General features: G+C 39.7%; 1 protein-coding gene across 6 annotated transcripts in view; it reads right to left on the reverse strand.

The window, feature by feature from the left end:
- Positions 1 to 24,196, reverse strand: part of LOC120785123 (ecto-NOX disulfide-thiol exchanger 2-like) — a 156,317-nt gene that overhangs the window by 26,911 nt on the left and 105,210 nt on the right. For all 6 annotated transcript variants that reach the window (XM_040119513.1, XM_040119511.1, XM_040119510.1 and 3 more), the window contains 4 exons: positions 16,944 to 17,150; positions 14,343 to 14,576; positions 11,136 to 11,348; positions 3,493 to 3,599 (listed from right to left, as the gene is read on the reverse strand). In XM_040119513.1, the coding sequence (XP_039975447.1) occupies positions 3,493 to 3,599; positions 11,136 to 11,348; positions 14,343 to 14,576; positions 16,944 to 17,150 (761 nt within the window). The remainder of the gene's footprint in view (positions 1 to 3,492; positions 3,600 to 11,135; positions 11,349 to 14,342; positions 14,577 to 16,943; positions 17,151 to 24,196) is intronic.

A 24,196-nucleotide genomic window follows, 5' to 3' on the forward strand; every position in this document is an offset into this window, starting at 1 on the left:
TCTTTTATTGCGAGGCAGTTTGTGATGTCTGATCTGGAACGGTATAGCACTTTGTAAATACATTTGAGTTACTTTCACTTACTTACACTGTGGAGAATGATTTTATGGTGACACATTGGTGAAATGATATATCCATCTTCACTAATAATGCTCCTAATTGGATCAGTGGCACTCACTAATCTCCCAGACCCAGGTACAACTATTTGTGTGATCCAAATTCTATGTTCTTCTTAACCTTTTGAGAGGCAAAATAGAAAGCTACAGCTACAGGCAGTTCTCACTGCCTGTGCCTAAGACATTGTGAAATGTGGTAAACTGACCTTCTTTGGCACTTTGAAGAGGATAAAATCCTTTTAAAAAATCTGAAAATACTCCAACCTTCACTCTGGGCCCTGTTAGTCTGGTACAGTTTGACCTGCAGAGAGATCATCTTAACCTGTCAACCTCTTACCTGCTACCTTACACACACACACACACACACACACACACACACACACACACACACACACACACACACACACACACACACACACACACACACACACACACACACACACACACACACACACACACACACACACACACACAAAAAAAAACACATAAAGGAGCCCTAATATCGAATTGGAAGGCACAAGGCCTTTCTTCTCTGTTTAATGCAGTGTGAAAGTATATGACAGATAAAAGACAGTGGGATTAAAACAGGCTATTGAGCATGTTAAAAGACTAAAGATCAAAGAGCACCGTAATCCATCATGAATCCAACATCTTGCTGTTAACTTGGAGAACACCCTCAAATGCCATCGTAGATTGTTTCAAGTAGTCGTCGTGAATAAAACATTAAAAAAAACACAACCTTATTTCTGTTTGTTACATACGTGACTTAGCGACTTACTACTACTGAAAAATACATTATAATTCAGACATTTTCTAACCAAACAAAATAAGAATAACAACACAAAAAACCCGCGTGCAATAGCAGCAACATCTAGAGATGTGGTTACATATCTACATTTGGTTTCCTCGACCAACTACTCTTCAATTTGTTCACTTCAATTTCCTGTGCCATGTCAAAGGGGAGGAAAAATTGATGTCCCTTAAGAGACATAACAGGTTGCACCTCAGTGAGAGCAAGAAGAGACTTGACATTTTGCCTGTGCAGGTGATTTCCTCTGCAGCAGAAGCCTGTGCACGAATACAAAACTAAAACTATGGTTTTTGGCACATGAAGCCTTTCACCAAAGGTTGTTTTATACAAAATAAGATAATCCATTTGAAAGAAAAAAAAAAAAGATATACACTCTAAAAAGTGTGTGTAACATTTAGAACATTGCCAATATTTAGATTGTCAGAAAATCATACTTCTATCTATATTGGCAGGACAACATTGTCTCTGCCCTCCAAAACAGTTACAAATCACTTTTGGAGAGAAAAAAAATCTGTTTTATGATTTGTTTTTCTGATCTGTTTTATCAGTGTCCTTTTTTCGGGATTTGCTGACATGACTGATGCTGTCATTTATATATGGAAAGACAGTTTCACTTAGAAACAGCGGTAATTTTAGCCAAATGCTAATGTCAGCATGCCAACATGCTCACAAGGACGATGCTAACAGGCAGATGTGTTCGAGGTATATTGTTTACCATGTTCACCATCTTAGTTTAAAGTATTAGAATGCTAACATTATGCACTAAACACAAAGTACAGCTGAGGCTATATGGGAATTTCATTGGTCGTGAACAAAAATATTGGACAAATTAAGATTCCGACATGATGATGCCACTAGATAAAAAGTAAAAGGATCACCAGTTATTTCAATTCACCCTCTGGAGACGATGAATGTGTGAACCAATTTTCATGGCAGTTGATCCAATATTTGTTCCTTCAGTCAGGACCAAAGCGGTGGACTGAACAACAGACGAACATTGCTTGGAGGGACGGTCAGTAGGGATAGACTGAAGAGTTTCAAACTCTGATTCCCAGTACTCCTCCAGCCATGAGCTTTCACCATTACTGTTTTCCTAATGTAACACTTATAATGCATACTCTTATTTGCATTTTTTTCATCTTTGGAATGTGTCACTAAGCATCGTATAAGTGCCTTACAAAAACTTTAAATGTACCGTATTTAAATCAGTTTGTCTTATTACAGAGACAGTGATGGAAACAACACCCAGCCTGACTGGGGCACCGAGAATGATTCAGGAGCTTATTTACACTTATGTTTAACACAAGAGGATTTTGAACAGCAGCGGAAACAAACATCGGGATCTGAACATACACTCACCCTGTGAGCTACAACCTCTGATTCAAAGGCTACTGCCATTACACTAGGGAGTTAACAGCAATGTGCAGGGGCATGGTGCTCCGCCTAACCACAAATAAATATTCGTAGGTTAAAGTGTAAAGTGTGATTAATGTATCAAGACTCTAATGTGGACAGCTCCCAGCAACATTTCTGAATACTTGCATAGATCTATTTCTGGAAAGGTATTAGCATTTTCATAGTTCTGCAGGGGATAAAGCTATTCTCTTTTGATACTGTACATGAATATTCACAAAGAAAAGGGCCTCATTGACATTCAACAGAGAAAATGTTTCAGCAACATGCTTTGACAAAGCTTGATTTGCAGTGATGTGTGTTTTGTGTTTGTGGATAGACAATATTATGCGCAGGATTTGTTAGGTGCATGTGTGTAAAATATTGCTGATTTGATTGTTTATTGTTGATCAGGCATTAAGAGACTCTCTGAAGATCAAAACTTCACCACTCAGATCTACACCTAACGCTGCAATCTCTATTATAAACAACACAGATGCCATTAAACGCCAGTCTTCACCATAATTTTGTGGCATTTGTCTGACAGTAAATGATAATGAAAAAAGCAAAGCCCCGTCAGTTTCTGAAAAAAATAAATAAAATGATGAGATGGATAACCTCAATTTCCTGCCCATGCAGACAAAACATGCAAACATATATTTTACTTCATTTATCCATGTATGGCCACAAGCAAAGAATGATTAAGCAGATGAGAGCCGCAGAACATGCATAACAACCGAAAATTACTTGCTCATTACCTGAGTCCAAAACAACCTTCAAAAAGGCCAAGGCCACATTGACACCTTGCATTAACATGCTTTTTGCCTATCCATACAACATCCTCAGATACAGATGGCATGAATTTCGATTAGGGATACATCTTCCAATAGATTGGACTTCCTCCCTTAGGAATGCCTCAGGGGTCAATTTTAGGCCCCCTTTTCAGTTTTTCCTTTCTTTACCATTACAAAAAAAAAAACACTCTATAAAAAGCCATATACACAGTTTACCTTCTTTTGACTTAATTGCAAAAGGCTAAAAACATTTTAAAACACAAAAAAGTATTGGTCAAATCTTAACTGGTCTCTACTAAAACTGCATACAGCTATGTGCATTCCTTTACAGGGAGCTATAAAAAAAATGAAGTAATATTACAGTAAAATGAAAATACCAACCTCAACCTGTTTACGCCACATGTCCAGGTTCTTGCGTTGAGCTTTGGAGAAATGGTCCCATGCCTTTTGTTTGGAAGCAGCGTGGAATACAGACACAATCTGTTCAACTATGGTGAGGAAGAGATGCACAGATTTATGGAAGAGCAAGAGAAAACGAAAGAAAGAGGAAAGGAGGAGAAGAGTTAAACAATGAAGTCAGCTGCAGACAAAAGGTCTGTATCTCTATAGTATGTACAATACATATTTCAGACCTTTGTCAAATATTCATACAAAATATATGCTGCCGAAACTCATTTTGAATGCATTTCTTGAACTTAGCAGACGCAAACCTAAACCATACGTTAAAAATTCCGTCATCCACACACTTCAAATGTATTTTCCTCATCTTGTTTGGATCAGTTTGGGTGCGTGTCCTTTCAGTTTCATTATTATAAGATTTCTCACCAAAAAGCCTTCTTGACAGTTGCTGTCAGACATAAACTGTGTGTGGGATTCTTTTATTAATTCAAAATTTAATGGCAGCATAAAAATTTAAATAAGAGTGAGACATTCATGCAAAGGAGAGAGCAACAACAAGCATGTTTCACTGTGGTTTGGTTCTAGGCTTCTTCCGCGTTCCACCTACTGACATAAAGATTTGCAATTCTTGTCACCTACTAGTCTGCTCCCACCAATAATCAATACTCTGTCCAACAGATTTCTATACAGCACTTATTATCTTAAAAGGATTCAATTAATGGAGACACATGATTGGTTGTTTTCTCATGAAATTGGTTCTAATAGTAGGGCCCACGAGAAAATGAGACAAAAGCTAAAAATGGCTGCTGTCCTCTTGAAATTATTTTACAGAGAATGATTCAGATAATACACCATAGTCTGGGATTTAGTTGTTTTAAATGCGTAGCATGATCAATGAAAAAAAATCTTTATCATATATATTTTTAAATATTATGTACTGTAACCCAATGGGACCTTTGTAAAGACCATACTTGACATTTTGCATTAGTGAGTCCAAATTTTCAGGAGATTCAGGGTATTCTCTATGGTGTGAAGAGAGACCGCTTTTTGGTATAAAATTGGAAATAGGATGTTGTTCTTCCATTGTGTGTTGTATTAAAGCTTACAAAGTTTTTGGCACTGGCAGATGGTAGGTTGAATCAAAAACAGATTAAAAAACAAAAACAAACACACCTCAATCATGTTTTTATTTTTTTCCCTGAGGGAAAGGAGAAAAACTTTAATCAGAGAAGCAACATTCACCATATGACACTGAATACCATGGTTCATAAGAAATCTGCTTCTAATTTTGAGAGACACTTGAGATATCACAAATATAGTAATGTTCAAAATGGTTAACAACCAAAAGTTAAGTTATATTGAGAGTTGGGTGCTTTGCATGTGGAGTCTCAATCATCTCTTTATGTGCTCACAGAGCTAAGTGTACATTTGGGTGTGTGTGATGGGTATTCTTTGTCATATACAATAAAGCAACAAACAGCCCACATCAACTGTTATTTAGTGAAATGCACTTTTGTCAGATTAGGTTCATCATAATGTGGCTTAAAGAAGAGAGACAGGAGAACACACAGGAGACAAATGCAACTTAGATGAGACAGTCAAATCATATTATAGAATATGAGGGTAGAGATTTTTAGACAGGAATATATCTTACTTAATTAAATATTTAGACATGTTTAAATATTTATTTATTTTTCCATGTCTGATGCCTAATTATTTAATGGAATTTACATGATGGAAATGTGGTAGACCTAAGCAAATTAAAATAAATGCAATATGTACATATGGTCTGCTCCTTTCTTGTTACTTCAGTTACTTCAATTATTTAATAGCTCTATCATGCATATAATACTCAGATCTGTTCATTTACACTGTGTTTTCAGCACAAATGTCCTTCTTAAGAAACCCTACCAACAAAGCAGCGAGAACAGTTTCTTTTTGTAGATATGCAACTATTTGGCAGCTGACTAATTTTGAGTCATTATGTTATCAGTGTTTAATCCACTCACCTGTTACAAATGCCAATACACATTTCTGTGATGGCTGTCCAAGCCAGCAGGCATTAATTTACCATCATAAATACTTCAGCATTTATATGATGCCAAGATGAACTTCTTTATTTATTTTTGCTGACTGGCTGCCTTCTTCCCCTCTCTAAAGTGACCATCAGGGTGACTTGGAGGCTGAAGACAGTGAACTCAGCATTTCATCTGAATAGATTCCCTCTATCACTCTATGCAGTAACATAATAAAAACAACAAGCTGGCCGTGGAGAACGATGTATCTTGTCACCACTACATACTGCATCTTTTCTACTATTGACGTGTTCAGGGTTAAGACTGCATCAGCTCTGGGGTATATCATGGTGTATTGATATTGCCATTTCCCCACAAGGTGTCTGTGTTTATGTTATTTTTGTATATAGAGGCTCATATATTGGACAGTACAGCTCAGCCTTGGAAAAATATATGTCTGTAAGTGTGTGCGTCCATTAGGTGTCGGTATTGATAATACATTATTTCTCAGAGTACTTCAGTTTTACTGAAGTTTTAGTTGCAATCTACTGCTTTATCTTTATAATCCCTGGCGTTCGCACTTGCACCCTTAGATGCAGTGGTGTAACATAACGAAAAAACAAGTTCAAAAAGAAGTTTGTACTATTTAGCATTAATGTGCAAACATAATTAAAATATCAACATGTGTGTTTCTATGCAAACACATGAGGTATATGTTGGGGCTCTATCTATATGGTATACAGTAAGTGTCCATTCATTTGTTATTGTTTTGACAAAGGATTTTACTTACTCTGCACTGCTGTGAGGCTCAATCAATTATATCCCCCACAAATACATTGAAAATAAGAGAGTCCAGCATTGGCATTGGTAGAATCTGCAGTAAGGCCACTGTATGTCCAGTATTAACTTTATATATTTTATGTATTTTTACAGTAGGAGGATGTCTGTGACTTTACTGCACAGGCTAAAAATTGATTGGAGGACATTCCTAAGCTAATAGAAGCAATATAAACCAATGTTTAATGTTTAAAATACTTTAATTCAAGAAATCTTATGATGTTTTTATGTCCAAGGAGAGATCAATCAGTTGGTGAGTAGAAATCAAAATCGCACATTTTTCACGGTGTACAAAGCCTGGAACTAATCCACAGCAAATTAATTAGTAAGTATGGTAAGAGATCACAAGGAGGATTTGCTCAGGAAAATTGTCCATTTTATAAATTAGAACTGACAAAACTACTTTAGTAAGACACTCAGTCAGTTGTAAGAGGCCAGAAAACATTCTGTCAGCTGCAGGAGACATCAATTAAAAATTTAAGTTGGCCAAAACATTGGCAGAAAAGAAAACAAAAATCCAGCTGCAACAAACTGGACAAATTGCAGATTCTTCAAGCATTTATACTTGTCCAGGGCCAAAAGGTACAGTACAGGCCAAACCCAGGACAGAGCACTTTCTCCTCTAATGTAGAGAGGTGGCAGGAAAACTCAGACAGCAGAGGAAGATGATGCTTTATCAGGGCTTTTCCCTCCTCCTCTCTAGAAGCACTGAGAGGTGAAATTATCTCTCTGGTGAGATTGAAGCACCCAGGAGATCTCCCCTATGTTGTTGGTGGAAGGCAGTCGTGCTTAGCAAGACACGTCAGAAACTAGCTGTGGTTAGGGCCAAGACAAAGCCTGTGGTAGTAGCAGCACTCCTGGTCAGGTTTTTTTTTTCCCTGATAAAAGCATAAACAAACAATTAAGTCTGGTATTCCCCGACCAGTTAGCAGAACCCGGTGTTAAATGGGCAGTCGGCACTTCATGAAACCGAAGAATGCTTCAGTGGCAGTGGTAGGTCTGGGAGAGCTGAATAGTGGTGCCAATATACAGAACTGCTTTACTGGTTCATGCCGGCTTGTTGTTATATTGGGGAAGAAATGCTTTCAATGAATCCTGAAATGGTGGAAATCCAACTTGGCACACCTGTCAAGACTGTTCATCCGATGTACGTATGTTTCCATTACATACAGTACATTTCGAGAAGAGCGAGCAACACTTGCGGAATATGAAGGTTTACAGCGCATTACACATTAGTATATAACCCCAGATGTCCACTGGATGTGGCTCCGTAGCAGATCAGATGTCTACTGGAAGCTCTACTGAAACAGGGTGTCTTCAAACAGTCAGTCTGATTTAGGTGCGAGTATGCTCGAGACAGACTACATCTGAAAGCAGAAGTCTTTTTAGATGTTCTGAATGGCTTTACTGGAAGGCAGGGTGAAAATCCAGCTGTCATAGTGAGTGAGGAGTCATGATAATAAGATAAATATGGATATACACAACCAACAGAGCACTCTTTTAGACAGTCTCTTCTCAAATGTATTCATAGTGCTGCACTTGGTTCTACACACGGAAAGTGACCGGAGAAGTGGGAAATGGGTGTGCTTTTCGGATTGTCCATCTTAGGAAGTTACAGAAATGTTTGTGTACATTTCCTGAGCAACGTATATTAGCAGAAGGAAGACTGTAGCATTTCTTCTCCTGTTTCACAGATCATAGGGAAAAAAGTGACATTCACAAAAAAAAAAAGCCAGTTTTCCTATGCACATAGAGAAAAAGTCAGTAACAAATGGAATGCATGATTCTATATTAATTTATAATGAGTATCAATAAATATGTGCATTAAAGTATACATATACAGTCAAAAGTGAATTACATGCTTCAGAAATGCAAAGTACTGCGACTGCTACTTTGGTAAAACTACAGCAGGCACATGAAGACAATGGAGTCGAGAAAAGGGTTGAGCAAGAGCCTCTGTTCACATGTCCGGTGGACAATGGCACACCATCTAGAATGCGAACAATCTCCAGGGGTTTCTAATAAAGGTAATTCTATTCAAGGTGACAGAAGGGTGAACACCTATAATAATGTGTCTTTGGATGGCAGTCTGGAGCTCTGACAAAAGCATATCCTGGTAAATATGGATGTGTCTTTTGCTCACAGGTGTGGTGTGTAAAACCGCCTCATGGGAGACCAGTCTCAGTGTTGACATTTGCATGGGTGGAACTACGGTGGGTGGAAGACAAACTCATGAATAGAAATAAGTGTTTATATGGATTATTGTGCTGGATGTGGATGGCCTTTAATGAGAGAGGAAGACAGGGAGACCGGAGTGAGTGAGGGTGACTGACGGAGACAAATAGAGACATACAATGAGAGACAGGCAAAGAAAGAGAAGGTCCAAGGAGGCTGCAACTCACTTCAATCGGCCCTTTTGAAACCAATACAACATGCGTAGGTATCAATTCGAGGAAGCTTATAAATATGCATTGAACAGAGCAGCACATTGACAACCTGATCTCAAATGGCCAATTTTTGCTCATACGTCTGCCTTTGTCTCGTAATTTTACTGTGTTGTAATGTAATTGTTGTCAATGTAATTATTGTGCCTTAAAACAATGTCCACCTACCTACTGACCAGGCGATTACTGCAAAAGAGAACGTGTTCTCATTTAAACCACAGAGTTAAAATATACAGTATAAAATATATGCAGTTGAATGAATGAATGACTAACCAAGGAATAAACTGAATGAATGCTGCTTAGTTACTTTAGTACCATGTTTCTACTACAAGAATCTGTTCAACTGATTAATAAAAAAACTGCAACAGCAGCTATTACAGTAACAACAGTAAGTGATGTAGAGCAATAGATTAATGTTAGTTCTTTTAATTGAACCAGGAATTTGATGACTCATGTGACAGCAGCGAGCTCATATCTCCACTAATGCCATGTAAACATGAGCCTGTTAATCAGACTGAACTGCCGTTTTACTCAATCCGCTTGACAGTGTGTTCATGTTAGCTGCTTTCTCGCTGGGCGGAGAGGTTATTTTGTTCTTTTGCCCTAACCACTTTGTAGCAAGTGATGCATCCGACCTGCCGGCGTCGCTTTCAAATTTCTCACACTGATCGAAGAAATATGCACATTCAAGAGCTCTTTAGGTCGACTAAGAGCAACTTGTACAGCTGCATCAAAACTCGTCTGCCCTTGTTGCCATTTTTCTGTTGCCATTTTTCGCGTTAGCTAAATAGCTAGTTGGCAATATAGGAAGATGATTCTTTATCTAATTCATCTTTTTCTTAATCCTGCCCTGTAGGGGATAAAGCTGTCAACGGGCACAACACCACACTGATTTCAATCGTTGAACAAATGAAATGTGGACAGTGATGCAGAAGGCAAGAAACAGGATATGTAGTCACTATCCTAAACAAGTTTCTGTTAAATTAATCACTACATGTTATTTCTGTTTGTAATGGTCATAAGCAGGCAGTACCTTTGTTATGTCTCAAGCTAGCAGCACTAGAAGTAGTACTGCAGCATTGCACAAGTCTTTCTTGTGTGGTTGAAGTAGAACATTTAAGGATAGAATCGGCCTCAAGTTAACTTTTGTCTTACAGCAAGATTTTAAAAAGTTGCTCCAGGAACATCTGTGTCTTGCAACAAATCTTATTATTTTTATGATTAATGTAAAGTGTTGTTTGCTTTCTGTGTGTGTGTGTGTGTGAGAGAGAGAGAGACATAAAGGTAGACAGGGGGGAGAGAGAAAGCCCTTGTGTGTGTTGGTAAGCGTTTGTGTGAAATGTGTGGGTTAGAGCGTATTTATGTCATGGTATTTTCTCACTGGATATTTGAGCATTTGATATGCCATGTATAGAGCGGTGACCTGTGATAAAACAGCAGATTGCAGCGTGTCAAGGGAATTACTGCAGCGCGGCGTGGTCGATTGCACCTGCTACCCAAGTATAGCACTAACTGAATGGTAAATTCTGTAGGATTGAGCGCTATTCTCCAGGGGCTGTGACATTGGATAAATTGTTTGTGTATGTATGTGTGACCGAAAGAGACACAGTCTGAGAACCCAAATGCTCCTTAACCTGTAAATACACTGGTAATATCCTGTTTCCATGACTGATGGCAAGAGCCCTGAGCCAATTTTCCATTTTAAGACACATTTTGCCAACTCAGGGCCTGAGATTTTGGTCAAGCCTTCATCAAGGGTCAAATGGGAACAAAAGGAGCAAAATTTCTGGATCCAAACAGTTACGGTGTCCGCAGATAAAGTAGGATTAAACGCTACTGAAAATCACATAGGAAATACAGTATAATATACCTCCCTTTTATAATGGATTTCTAAATATATTTATTTCATGTTTCCTGACTTATAGTTTGGCATACATGGTGTTCAAAGCTTTCATGACACTTGTTTGTCACAAGTTTCCCCTTTTACATACACACGCACTGTGGAGCTAGGCACAACAGCTGAATTAGTTGAAAGCAAAGACTCTTATTTTGTCCCCACATGACTCAACCTGCTAAAATGAAATTTCAAATTCTTGTTGTGACGTATGTCAACAGTGATTCCAGTGAGTAGTGTTATGGTGCAACAGTTACACAATCATTGCATCTCCTGTTGTGGGACAGATATATGTTTTGTGTTTTGATTAGCTTGAATTAAAAGTATTACCTGTTTTTAAATAAAAATTAGTAATAACATTACGATGCTAACCTGGCAAGCGCCATTCCGAAACTACGTACACATGCACTGCGTGACTGAGCAGACGGGACTTACATTGAGCCAGCGTGGCAGCCATCGTTGTCTCGAACTTGTCTTTGGCCTCTTCCATCTCCTTCTCGTGCTGACTCTTCTCGCCCATCAGCCGGCGGATGTGGCTGTTGGAGGACTGGATCATGGAGTAGAAGTTGTTGGCGTTCCTGCGGTTGACCTCACCTCGTTCCAGCCAGGTCAGGAGCACCCGCACTGCTTCAGGAAACTTAGTGTCATCTAGGGAAACAGGGAGGAATAGAGGTGGAGAGAAGAAGAGTCAGGGTCAATATGACCATGGCAAGATTAAAAAAATCCCCTCAGTATATTTATGAAGTATTGTGAAGGAGAAAGGTGTTTACATAAGAAAGTACCAGAAAAGGGTTGCCTTTAGAAACTCTCAAACATTTCACCAAGATAGGAGGAAAGCAGAAATTAAAAAGAGAGGAAAGGAGACAGAGAAACGAGGCCAAAATCAATACCACAGGAGTACAATAACAGAACAGCCTCTGCCAACTTTAGTTGGCAGAAGGGACGCAAGGAACGAGTTGGGGTCACCGGGAGCAAAGGAAAAGCTGGCTCTGCAAATTTACTCATTATTTGATGATCTGGGACACGCAGGAGGCAACAACCCAAATGAGGAGTGATTCACAAAAACAAGGCAAGACGAAATAAAAAAACATTTAAGCTTTTAACTAACGCCAAGCTCTATATTTATATAAAGCTGAGATTTAATGTAATTAATGTTTGTGCCTTATTTTATGGTCGGTACACGCTGGCTTAGCAACATCTATTCAGATTGTTTGCTCGGTTGTCTGCAGGTCATGAGCACAAGTGTTGGGAAGAGAGAATGAGGACATGAAGATGAGATGAAAATAACTTCGAGAAGTTACCGACGTCGTAGGAGGAAAAGAAGAGAATGGAATAAATAAATGACTGAGGATAAAAAATGATAATATCTATACGCTGAACATAAGAGAGCAGGACAGGTAACGGAACGGTTTTGGGTAGAATCAATGAGCTCTCGTCTTTCCGATAAATAACTGTGGTAAACAACCTTCGCCAAATGTCTATAGAAAAGTTGAGCGCCGTGTTGTATAGCTGCTGTTTACAAAGTGCAGGTTGTTTAGCTGTACTCCTGCTTTGTCTGGTGAATAATCAGATGATGTCAAGAGACTTTATTGATTTCTATTGTTGTTATTCCGCTGTGGTTGGCCTGTCCTCTGCTGCATTGCTGTGCTGCTTACAAGTCAGAGGAGCATTGGAGGGAATACGCTCCCACACACAGATGTCAGTACACAACACACTCTGCCAGACCTCCACACCTCACACACACACACACACACACACACACACACACACACACACACACACACACACACACACACACACACACACACACACACACACACACACACACACACACACACACACACACACACACAGAGTGGTGCAAATGCATCATGTTCACACACATAAACATCACTTAGCATCGTTACAGATTGAGCAACTGGGGAGGTTTATATCTATTTCAATTTCTGTCTGTCGATCCCAACCACCCACACACTTATTCACAAAAACACACAAGTGGGGTCCATCAGATGGCTGGCATGAATGAGGATCTATCCCAGCTACAGATATTGAATGAAGGTGCTACCTCCGTGAGGTGTTTCTGTTTGTTTAGAGACAGACTCAGGTCTCATAATAAATGCCCCCAAGCAGCAGCATTATTAATAAACAATCGGGAGGAATATTATTGGTATTCGAGCACTGACAATGGCCAGAGGCCAGACAGATTCAGATTCTCATTTATTTGGTCTTTAGCTGAGACATTAGCTGACCATAAATACACAAATTCAAATATATAGAGGTATTATCTTGGTTTATCAGAAATAAATACCTGATAAATAAACTTCTTTCCTCTTTGTTTCTCTGTATTTTTTTCTTTGCATCCATAAGTTAGAGCTATTATGAGAAGGAAGAGATTGCATAGTCACTTTAAACTTGAAGCAAATTATTCAGCACATAATAATCTAGCAAGACAAAAAGATCTATTTTTCTGCAAAGTCTGTTATTGGGTAAACATAGTCAAGCCCAAGGAGCTCTGAGAACAGCTATAAGACAAAAAAAAACAGGCTGTAAGTCTGTGAAACATCTCAGTAATTAGTGAAGCATTTAAGCAAAAATATTATTTTTAAATAATATTTATATCTGTTTTTTTGTCAATTAATTTTGTTCTGTCCTGCTTTCACCTCTGTAATCAAACAGTTTCCAAAATATGTGTGAATTGAACAATCAAATAAAAGTTGGTACAATCAATGGAAAATGGGTAAAGTTTGAAGGTCTCACCTACTCAAGATGATCTATCTCATCTCAAGCAGATGAGAATGGTGGTTGTGAATTGGTCAATTAGCTGATAAATCAGCAATTTAAAGAAAAACATTAGACATCCATTGCAGAATTACAAACATTCCAGATTTAGTGCATCTCTTACGCTATTTTAGGTCAAGTGCCTTGATAGCTTTGATGTTTAGGTAAAGAGGGACGGCTAAGGACAAGAATGTCACAGGGGATCAGCCACAGATGTTTGATTGCATTAAGAATGCACAAGGCCCAACAAGATATTCTCACATTCCAGAGGCCTCTCCTACCTGCGCTCTCCTCATATAGTATGAGCTCTGAACTGTGACCAGAGCTATACTCAGCCACACAGAGCATTTTAATATTTCATAACTATAGTACAACTCCTAGTAGTCAGGAAAAATATTGAACGAGTATCAAGTCACTTTGAATCCGCGGTAGAGGCAGAAGTGTAAGAAGTGTGTTTGCTGACACAAAGAAACACTGGAAGTGAAATGTCAAGCGTGTTTAGACTACTGCCGGTGTTGATTTAGAATCAGCTTAAACATATTTTCATCACTGCATGGACTTCCATATTGAATGCTGACATGAATGGCCATATTGAATGGCAAAATTTTGATAATTGATTGTTCATTTAGCTCAAGCAACGTGAAGATGTCACCTTGGGGTCTAGGAAAGTGTGATGGGTATTTTTCACTATATTCTGACATTTTATAGACTAAGCGATTATTAGAAAATGAACCTAGAAATGAAATGATTATTAAAACAATCAGTTAGCTGTACTCCAAGTTTTTGTCCAGTTGGCCACCCTTATGGCAAACTGTATGCACAAGTACACCTGGAATGTATGATGTTTCATGTTTGTCTACCGACCTTTGATCTTGTCTCCCAGCTGGCTGCACTCGTGCTCAGAGTAGTGGACGATGGGAGGAGGGGAGGGCGGCCGGAGGCGATCCTCCTCCATCTTGCGCCGGTGCCTCTCCTCTCTGGCCAACATTCGCTGGCGACACTCCCACTCATAGAGGTCGTCTCTGGCCTGGGCAAAGTCCACGTGAAGACGACCAGTGTCTTTTTTGTCTGTGCTGGAGCCCAAACGGATACGATAACCTGAGGGGAGAAGGAGACATCTGAGAGGAGATGAGACATGTAAAGAAAAAGGTGGGGTGGTGGGGGAGGGGGGTGGACTGTAGAGACAGAAAAAAAAAAAAACAGATAAAATGGAAGATAGCTGAGACTGTTTCCATTGATTGGATGAGGGTGGAGACAGGGTGAAATATACATTTCTATCAACACCAACTGTACTCATTCAGATGTGCAGTAGATAGACAGAGATAAGCTCAGAGGGAATGAAAAGCACAGACGGGCAGCTATACAAAGATAGGAGGTCAAAAAAGAACACACACACACACACACACACACACACACACGGGTATGTGACAAGGTTAAACTGATCAACCAATTTTCCTCCAGATAGGAAGGAACAACCTGATGTACACAGCCTCTTTGTTCTCACTATGTGTCCCTTTATTGAAGCTACACTCCAGGTGTATAGACAGACACTTCGATAGACACTTGAGCTTTTTACTCTGTATGTACAACAGCGTGAGCCACCAATTACAGCAATAGCCCTGGATCACCCCACCACCTCCCACCTGACATTCAAAGCTCATTGCACTGCCTGTGTGTGGGTATGGGGTGCAATCACTCTCGTTTTGTTGATTGATTGGTCTAAATTATCTGTATGTGCAGTACAGTGTGCAGATAAAAAAACCAGGAAACAAGCTCACAAAGCCTAGGGCCAGCTGTTCTTCCAAATACATATGAACACAAACACTCATCAGAGGAAAAAGGAGATAGATTTGGATGTCAGTGCAAGCACAACAAAGACATGAGTCTGAGTTTTGGGTTTTTTCCTTGAGTCTGCTCTCCCTGATTAAGGCTCTCAGTTTGCGTCTATATTGCATAAAATGGGACCTTTTTGTGCTGAAGATGCTGTAATGTGTATCTGTGTGTGACTGTGGGTGTTCACGTGTGTGTTCTGGGAGAGGAGGTCACAGTGAATGGAAAGTAGTATTTATGAGAGAGCTACACAGGTCTGTCATGTGGCTAGTATATGGGCCTACAGTTCTGTAGGGAACAGGTAGATGGAACCCCACACAGACACACACCCTAGCACACGCACACGCACACACACATACACACACGCACACGCACATTAAATAATGCAGGGCGTATTATTGTGGTGGCTGGTGCTTTGAATGAGCCTTGTGAGGAGGGAATATATGGCCAGTGATTCACATAGAGACATTTAAGGCATCTGTCCAGTGGAAGCTGCTGGATGGAGATAAAATAAAAAAATCATAAGCTGGAGTCACATGGCTAGCAGGAAAAACCTCTTCATCTAAAAAGAGCAGCTAAAGCAGCATCCCACTGGCCGAAGGATTTTAAATTGTGAGAAAATTCCTTTGTCTGGTGGTGTGACCCTGTGAGAGAGAACTTATTGATGAAATCAGATTAAACTGTGGGCACTGTAGGTAATTCGATAATTGATTAATAGAGAAATTCTAATATTCTAATATTAACATTTGATACGTGATACAGTATGTCAACTGATATTATTCCAATAAATGGTGCACAAGGAGTTTGACCTGTTAAATCGCAGCTAATTTACTCCATTTACACAATGCAGGATTTACGCACCATGTCCAGAACAAATTAGGATTAGGACCATGAAATATATGATGTGACACAGTACAAAAAAATAAAAAAAATAAAAAGACAAAACAGCGGCTGTATAGAGTATATTCAAAGTCATATAATTACATGACTAGGCTAATGTAGCTGCCAAGTGGCATGGTCAATAATGATCATGTTTTAAGAAACAGTCTATTAATTTTGTCTTATTCTGGCTTCCTGACCTGCACGACTCTCTTGTTTCTTCAACCGTACATCGGGTGTCGTTCACCTCCAAACAATCTGCATGGAGTGCAGCAAACCTTCCATCTATCTGTCCAGCCATCTCCCTATCTATTTATCCATCTGTCAAATGGCCCCGAATGAATGCGTAAGGCTGGAGAATTGTGGTGCTGAGTGATAGATATCAGCACTTTCATTTCCATCAGAGTAAAGGTTAACAGCTCATCATTCTTACTTCCACCTGAGGTGACGGAGTGCTGGGGCACAGAAGGAGGGTCGGGTGCTCGGATGGCAGTGGACTGACAACAGAATGGGTCTCAACAGATTCAATATTGTTTAGGTGAGAGAGAAAGAAAGCTGTTATCTTCTGACCTCTGAGCCAGAATGTAAACTAATATGTACCTAAAAAATGAAGTTGGGGGTTAGTTGGAGTTTTCATTGCAAAGCAGTGACACAATTCAACAAACGATATGAGGGACAGATGGCTTATCACACATATTCTACATGAGTAACTGGGGGACAAGTGTTTACACTGATTTTAACGTGAAGACGCAATACCAGAGAGGAGGAGAGCCTTGTCCACAGTGAACTCCTCAGCAAATCTGATATGGCAGAAGTTCTTCTTGCTCTTTCTGATGGCAGCGATATCCCCACACTGTCCAAAGACCTCCATGATGAGCTGCTCAGTAGCATTTTCAGGCAGACCACCTACAAATACCGTCTTACACCCCGGAGGCCGTTCCCTCGTGGCTGGGGACGAAAGATCTTTCAAATGTAAAGGAGGAAAGAAAAGAGAAGAAAAATTATTTCAATTGACGGTACAGCTGCAGCTTCAACCTTACGCAGCAGAAGTTTATCTCCTGGAAAACCACAAGCCTGCATGGGCTTACAACACATCACAAATTCATACAAGCAAGATTCAAGAATTATATTTTCTAACCGTACTACAAAGTCACAAAATAGGAAGAAGAAACCCATCTTGCCCATCATATTTTACAAATAGATGTTTCTCACAGTACTAGAGCTCTTGTGTTCTCATGCATTGGCTGCAAGAAAGGCGTCTGGTTTTAGATGTAGAGTTTGTCAAAAAAAATCAAGCAAGCAGAAATTATCTCATGTTGCAAATTTGGAAAAACTGACACATGGAAAGCAAATCTAAACACATTGAAATTGAACAACCATTCTAATTTTTTTGAACATTTCAGGATTATACTGAGTAAATCCCCATGGATTCAATGTGTTTTTCAATTTCAGTCCAGCTGAGTGGGATGGGATTGCTTTGCATTGCTTCCCAAGAAGGCAACACTTTTTGTCTTTCTTCTGTATTTAGTATAGGATAGACAATCTGTCTTCAAAGATCTGCTATGGGTTGTGCCGTCATTTGTGTTTTGCTTTCCATTATGAAATCATCCATAATTTTTTGTCAGTTTGGCACTGTCAACGCACTCAGCAGAAAGAAAAAAGGAGCAGCAGTGAATTAATGTTAATGTCATTATGATTTTAAAAAAAGGTCAAGGGTGGGATAGTTTTCCTGTTATCTCATTGGGCCATGTCTACTCAAAGTCTGAAACATTTCAACTTAACTCATTTCTGTCTCTTCAAGGGACTACATGGAAATTTTCTTACTAAAAATCAGCATTTTCTAGTTCAACATAAACCCCAAAACAGCTGGATTTAAGAGTGAAAAGGCCAGAAAAAACATTATGAAAATATATATTTTTTAAAAAGCTTAAATATGAGGCTGAAACAGCAGAGGGCATGAGTATGAGAGCATGAGTAGGTCTCCTCTCTCAATAACTGAGTGTGTGCTTGATATATCACTGTACCAGGGCCATCAAATAAATGTGTTTGAAAATGACTCATTATAGGTATGGAAATTGGATATAAATAATATTACAGGAGAAATCAAACGAAATGGCATCTATAGTATCGACCTCTAAAAGTGTTTCTTCTTGACATCTGTAGTGTATTTATTTCCACATCTTTTCCCACCTTATAATGACATGGTCTGAGGCAAAGGAATCTGCAGTGAGAGACCAATAAAATCATACTAAAAGGTTACCCGAGAAAGATTTCTGTATGACCGTGGAAATATAGAACGATAAACGATAACATGGAGCAATAGGCTTTGATCCTTCTTATATTACAGAAATAATCGCATTATGCTATCCTTAGGATGAACATCAAAACTTTCAGTCCAGAGAGAGGTTAATCCTTTCGTGAAGTTGGTTCACAGCATGACGGGTGTTACTGACTGAACAAAGATAAATGTTGACTGATCTAATCACAGAAAGATCAGGCTTTCCATGGATGCTATGAATGGCTGGTTGAGTCTGCACAGAGGGAACTGGGAAATTGATGGACACTAAACCATATGGGTTTCAATGTTATCTAACCTAGAAACAATGGAATAAAGCTTAACTCAAGTTTGCAAAGACTTATATACATTTTTTTCCCCTGTTTGTTTATTGATTGAATGGATTGATTGCTCAGGTAAAGTTTAGGCTTTGGGGCTGAACATTTGTTGTCTTTTGTATTAACGCACTGGAATGAAATTGCTACACATTTAAGTTACGGTGCTTTGAGAAAATACCTTTTCCATTTTTAAATCAAACCCAGTTAGAGTGGCTCAAACGAACTCTTGCACATTTGTCCATTTTCTTTGGTGGGTTTGAAAGCCATTATTCACACTCGGTTCTTTTATGTTGTGAAAGCAAAAGCAGATCGACCACTGGACTTTAAGATAAGAGATGAGAGATTTTAGCATAATTTGAAATGTGAAGCTACTATTAAACTCATCTGCTGATCCTGAGAACTGTCAAAAAAGCAGTCCAGCCAGGCAATAAGCATACTGTATAAGAAGTAGATAAGAAGGATTTCCCAATATTTCCCATACATAATAACATACATACGGTGCACAAAAGAGCGTCTAGTTTCCTTTTTCTGTTCTTTTATGTGCAGTCAGTGAGGTTGTAGTGTGGATATTCTGCGTGGTCTCAAATTTCGGGCTGCCCAGCGGACGTCCACACAGGGTCTGTGCAGACTCGTGCAGACCTGGGCAGATGGTGAAATTTACATCACACAGACCCAACAGATGTGGAAAACATGACTTTGTCCTTAAGATGTCCCAAGTAATACTATGGTACAATACGCCTGCTTTTCGTCCTGGTTTTACTTGTTCGTCATTAGTCAGGACATATGAGGTCAAGTAGCAGTCTTACCTCTCAACTAATATTGCTCGCAATCGATTACATTATTTCCTCATGAGCTGTGAACACAAGAGAAGATAAATAAACACAAAAGATTCGGTGAAGAGCGGTGTTGAATTTGATTTACCTGAGTGGGCCCATGTAGTTTTAATGATGTGGAACGGCATGACACAACCGTCCAATGACTGAGTTACCTGCCAGTCTGTATGACATCATGTTAGCACCTCTTGTTTCATTTGTAATAAGTCATTGTAAACACAAAACCCACCAGAACGAATGTGCAAAAATGTATTATATTTTCCTTGGTTCAGACAAGCATAGGACAGTTTTTCTTTTCTCAGTCAAAGACGGATACTACAGCTATCAATCCAATGTTACCTGAAAATATACCAACTAAAATAACTGTTAAAGAATGTGCCAAAGTACTTAAATATAAACCATGAAAAATGGGGTTTGAAAATGTTTTAGTGTAAGGCTTACACAACAGTGGCTATCAGTTATTTTCTGGTTAAAGGTACAATATGCAAGTTCTGTACATCAAGCTAATGCTATCATGAAACTTGAAACCAAACCACTCTGCTCCTCCCTCTCCTCCCTGCTCTGTCAAGCTCCAGCCCTTCACCTACATCTTCCTTGTGAAAGCTACACCAGTTTAGGCAGGAATCGAGAGCACGGTAGAAAGGATGTATTACAAGAACTGACCAGAAAAGACCAGAATCAAAGATGGCGCCCTGTCACGTGAATGAAAACTGCTCACCTGTTGAATGGGCAAAAAAAGTTCTCTGGCCTCCGGGTTTGCTCCTGCGTTGTGTGGCCCACTGCATATGCTAATGTTTCCACCACTGGCCCCGCCCGAGCGTTCCTGCTCGCCCCATAGACTTTACATTGGGATGATGTCATGGAACTAAAACTCCCTCTTCTAGGTTCTGGGACAGTTCTAAAAATATAAAACCTCTATGGATTAAAAACTCATAATAGAGATAGTAAAAAACCCCCTTGTTTGTAGTGTGAGGCGCCCTTTCAATCACAAGTGGCCACTGGGAAAAATTGGCAGCAAGACTGAATGGTGGCGCTGTATCTAGATCTCTCAATACATCCTAGCCTGTCAGTTAGCCATAGCAACATCTTCTAGCAGCTAATTCTACCTTAGTGCAAGAGGAGTATTACTGAGGAGTAGAAGCTAATTCCCCCTTTATTAATTTACACCTGTGAGCTCCCCCCCCTGACTTTGGCCTTCTCTGATTGGTTAGAAGGGCGAGGCTCGCTCAAAAACTTTAGGAGGTAATATCTCTGCACTGCTGCCAGGCTGTTCAATGAGTCTGGGTCACAGAAGCTTTTGACAGCACGTCTCCGCGTTAAGATATAGGAGCACTTGAGGTAATGGCTTTAGAGCATATTTCAAATAAAAATTATTATTAAAAAAAGTTACATACTGTAGCTTTAAGTAAACCACAGCTGTGAAAGCAATCTGATGATGTGATGATGATTCTTATGTAAATGTTCAAATAAATTGTACCTATACAGTATGTTTTAAGCACAATACAAAAGCTGAACATAATATCCAATTCTTACAGCAGCTGTATTAAAAGTATAGTGACATTTGCTGACTGACACTCAGAAAAAAGTGGATCCGGCATATATGTCAAAAGTACTTGAAGCGGAGCTGAAGTGTACAATTCATTCATGTACTCTCTGAGCAGCTGAAATCGCTTTCCCATGGCTATAAAGCTGTGGCCTAAATCATACAACTTTCCATCAATCATCTCCTAAATGAGAAGAATGCCGTGTATTTTTCATTCAGTACTCAGAAGGTGGGACATGAAATTTTATATTATGGGCCCAAGACGAGCTCTCTTCCCATACTGTTGCTTTAATGCTGGAGAGCCTATAGCAAAGTTATGGTAAAACGCATCAAAAGGTACTTTATGGCTTTGTCCTCCTCGTGTCACAGCTTGCTCTGGCACATGGCCTAAATGCCTTTGTGCCCTGACGTGTCCAATGATGATGGCATTAAAACTGGAACATGCACATACTCACGGCTCATCTCTTTTACTACCGTTCTCTAGCTGCAATGCGCACAAACTCACACGCACACACATGCCCACACCCACACACACCCACACACACCCACACACCCACACACACACACACACACACACACACACACACACACACACACACACACACACACACACACACACACACACAGATACACACACAGATACTCCTGGACAGCACCAAGGTGATAGCTTGCCTGTCTTTTCATTGTAGACAGCTAAAACATCCTGCGGTTCATTGTACGATTCAGCATTAAATTAAGATTTCTGATAGAGTATTGTTGATTAGCGAGGGGGACAATATAAAAGGACAACAAGGTAACAATATGAAATTTGGCAAACACTCTTGCCTTATAAAGGACTGTCTTTAAAAACCAACATTTTTTTTTTCCAGTAACACAAGAGATGTGACTGCATTGCCAAATGTTTGGGTTTCAAAGGAAGATGAAATTCATCCTGGAGACTTTGTAGAAATGTAGGCACGTAGACAGGTAGGTTCTGAAGGGCATCTTTGGTCTGTTACTTGAGGGTAATTACAGACTGACAAGCCTGACATCGATGAAAAAGTAAAAAGAAAAGAAGAGCCTGAGGAAGTGATGACCATTAAAGGCACTCAAAGAGTAATTCCCCGAAGCAGTGAATGAGATGTAGGTCGTCAGCATTAAAGGGCCGGAGATGAAAATGAATTTGTGTCTGTGTGTATGGGAATTATGGACAGAAAGCAAGAGAAAAGAGCCAGAGAGACAAAGTTTGATTAAATCTAAGTTTTTCTGTGTTGAGAGAAGAAGGATAATTGTGTGTAATTGAAAACTGGTGTTACTGGCTGAGCTGTCCTTCTGGAAGTTTCTCTCATCTCCACACAGGATCTCTGGAGCTCAGCCATAGTAACAATCAGGTTCTTGGTCACCCGTCTTACCATGGCCCTTCTCCAATGATTGCTCAGGCCAGCTCTAGGAAGGGTTCTGGTCGTTCCAAGTTTCTTCCACTGAAGCATTATGGAGGCCACTGTGCTCTGGGGAACCTTCAGTGTAGTAGAAATGTTTTTGTAGCCTTCCCCAGATCTGTGTCTCAACATAATCCTGTCTCGGAGCTCTCCAGGCTGTTCCTTCAACCTCATGGCGTGGTTTTTACTCTGATACGTATTGTCAGCTGTGAGACCTTATATGAACAGGTGTGTGCCTTTCCAAGTCCTGTCCAATCAATTGAATTTACCACAGGTGGACTCGTATTGAAGTGTAGAAACATCTCAAAGATGATCAAGGGAAATGAGAGATACCTCAGCTAAATGTCATAGTAAAGGGTCTGAATACTTATGTTAGTTTGATACTTCAGTTTTTCCTTTTTAATAAATTTACAAAGAATTCTAAATTCTGTTTTCGCTTTGTCACTATTGGGTATTGAGGGTAGATTGATGTGGGGGGAAATAAATTTAAATGATTTTAGCATACGGCTGCAACATAACAAAATGTGAAAAAAGTGAAGGGGTCTGCATACCCTCTGAATGCACTGTATATAATTTGAACAAGTCATCAACAAATCAGCATTTTTGCTATTTTTGCTTGAAAATTGACTCAGATGAGTAATCGATTATAAAATAGTTGCAGCTTCTCAACTCATCGGTCCAGCTCTAAAAAAAGGTCATGAAAGATTCAAAAACAAATGTGGTCATGAATATCTAAGTAAGAAAATTAGGAGGAACAGAAAGATAAAGATGCGGTTACAAAGTCAGCCTGACAGAGAGAGAGAGAGATATTGAGTTTCCGTGGAGTTCAGTTAAGGGTCAGTGCGGAGGAAGCCGCATGAAATGACTGAGGTGGAGTAGCTGGGGGTCCTGCTTCCTGTGATAGTCACCATATGTAACCTGCTGCCCTCTATCCCCATCAAGCACACACTCACTACCATTGTCTGCCAGACATCTAACAAATACCTTGGGAAATAGAGCACTGACTCACAATCGTGAAAAAAACACGCTGTTAAAAGCAACATTTCTGCCCTCATTTTCCATTTTCTCCTGTCTTTTGCTCACACCATATTCAAAAAAAGCCTGTGATCCTCCTTTCCAAAAATAAATTTAAAGAAAGATGCGTGTCAGCCTCTATTGTGAACCCCTGCCTTGTCCCCTGTGGTGGAGCTTTATCATACTGTGACCCCCCTTGGAAGACCCCCAGTGGCCTCAATTACAGTGGAAGCTCGTACAAGTGAGCCGAACATCTCCCCCATAGATCTGTTCGGTTCTGGGTGAAAGTCTTCCCATCTGTTCAGATAAATTGCTGTATTAAATTCCTACCCTGAAATGCTGTTATTTAGATGGCATTTCTTTTTTTCTCTTTACAAAATGTCTGCTACTTGGGAATGCCCCTCTGGTTAGTTTCAAAGGACAGTTTTGATAGCCTTGTGGCCTAGTGTAGAAGGCAACAGAAAACGCCCTTTCATGTCGGGTGCAAATTGGCTTCCTCAAAACTCTTCAACCCACTCTCGTCTGTGGCACACTTCTTACCTTAAAGGTGACACAGAGGCAAGGGAATGAATAAAAGGAGACAGAGGT

This window comes from Xiphias gladius, chromosome 23 (assembly GCF_016859285.1).
Source record: "Xiphias gladius isolate SHS-SW01 ecotype Sanya breed wild chromosome 23, ASM1685928v1, whole genome shotgun sequence".
Taxonomy (NCBI): domain Eukaryota; kingdom Metazoa; phylum Chordata; class Actinopteri; order Istiophoriformes; family Xiphiidae; genus Xiphias; species Xiphias gladius.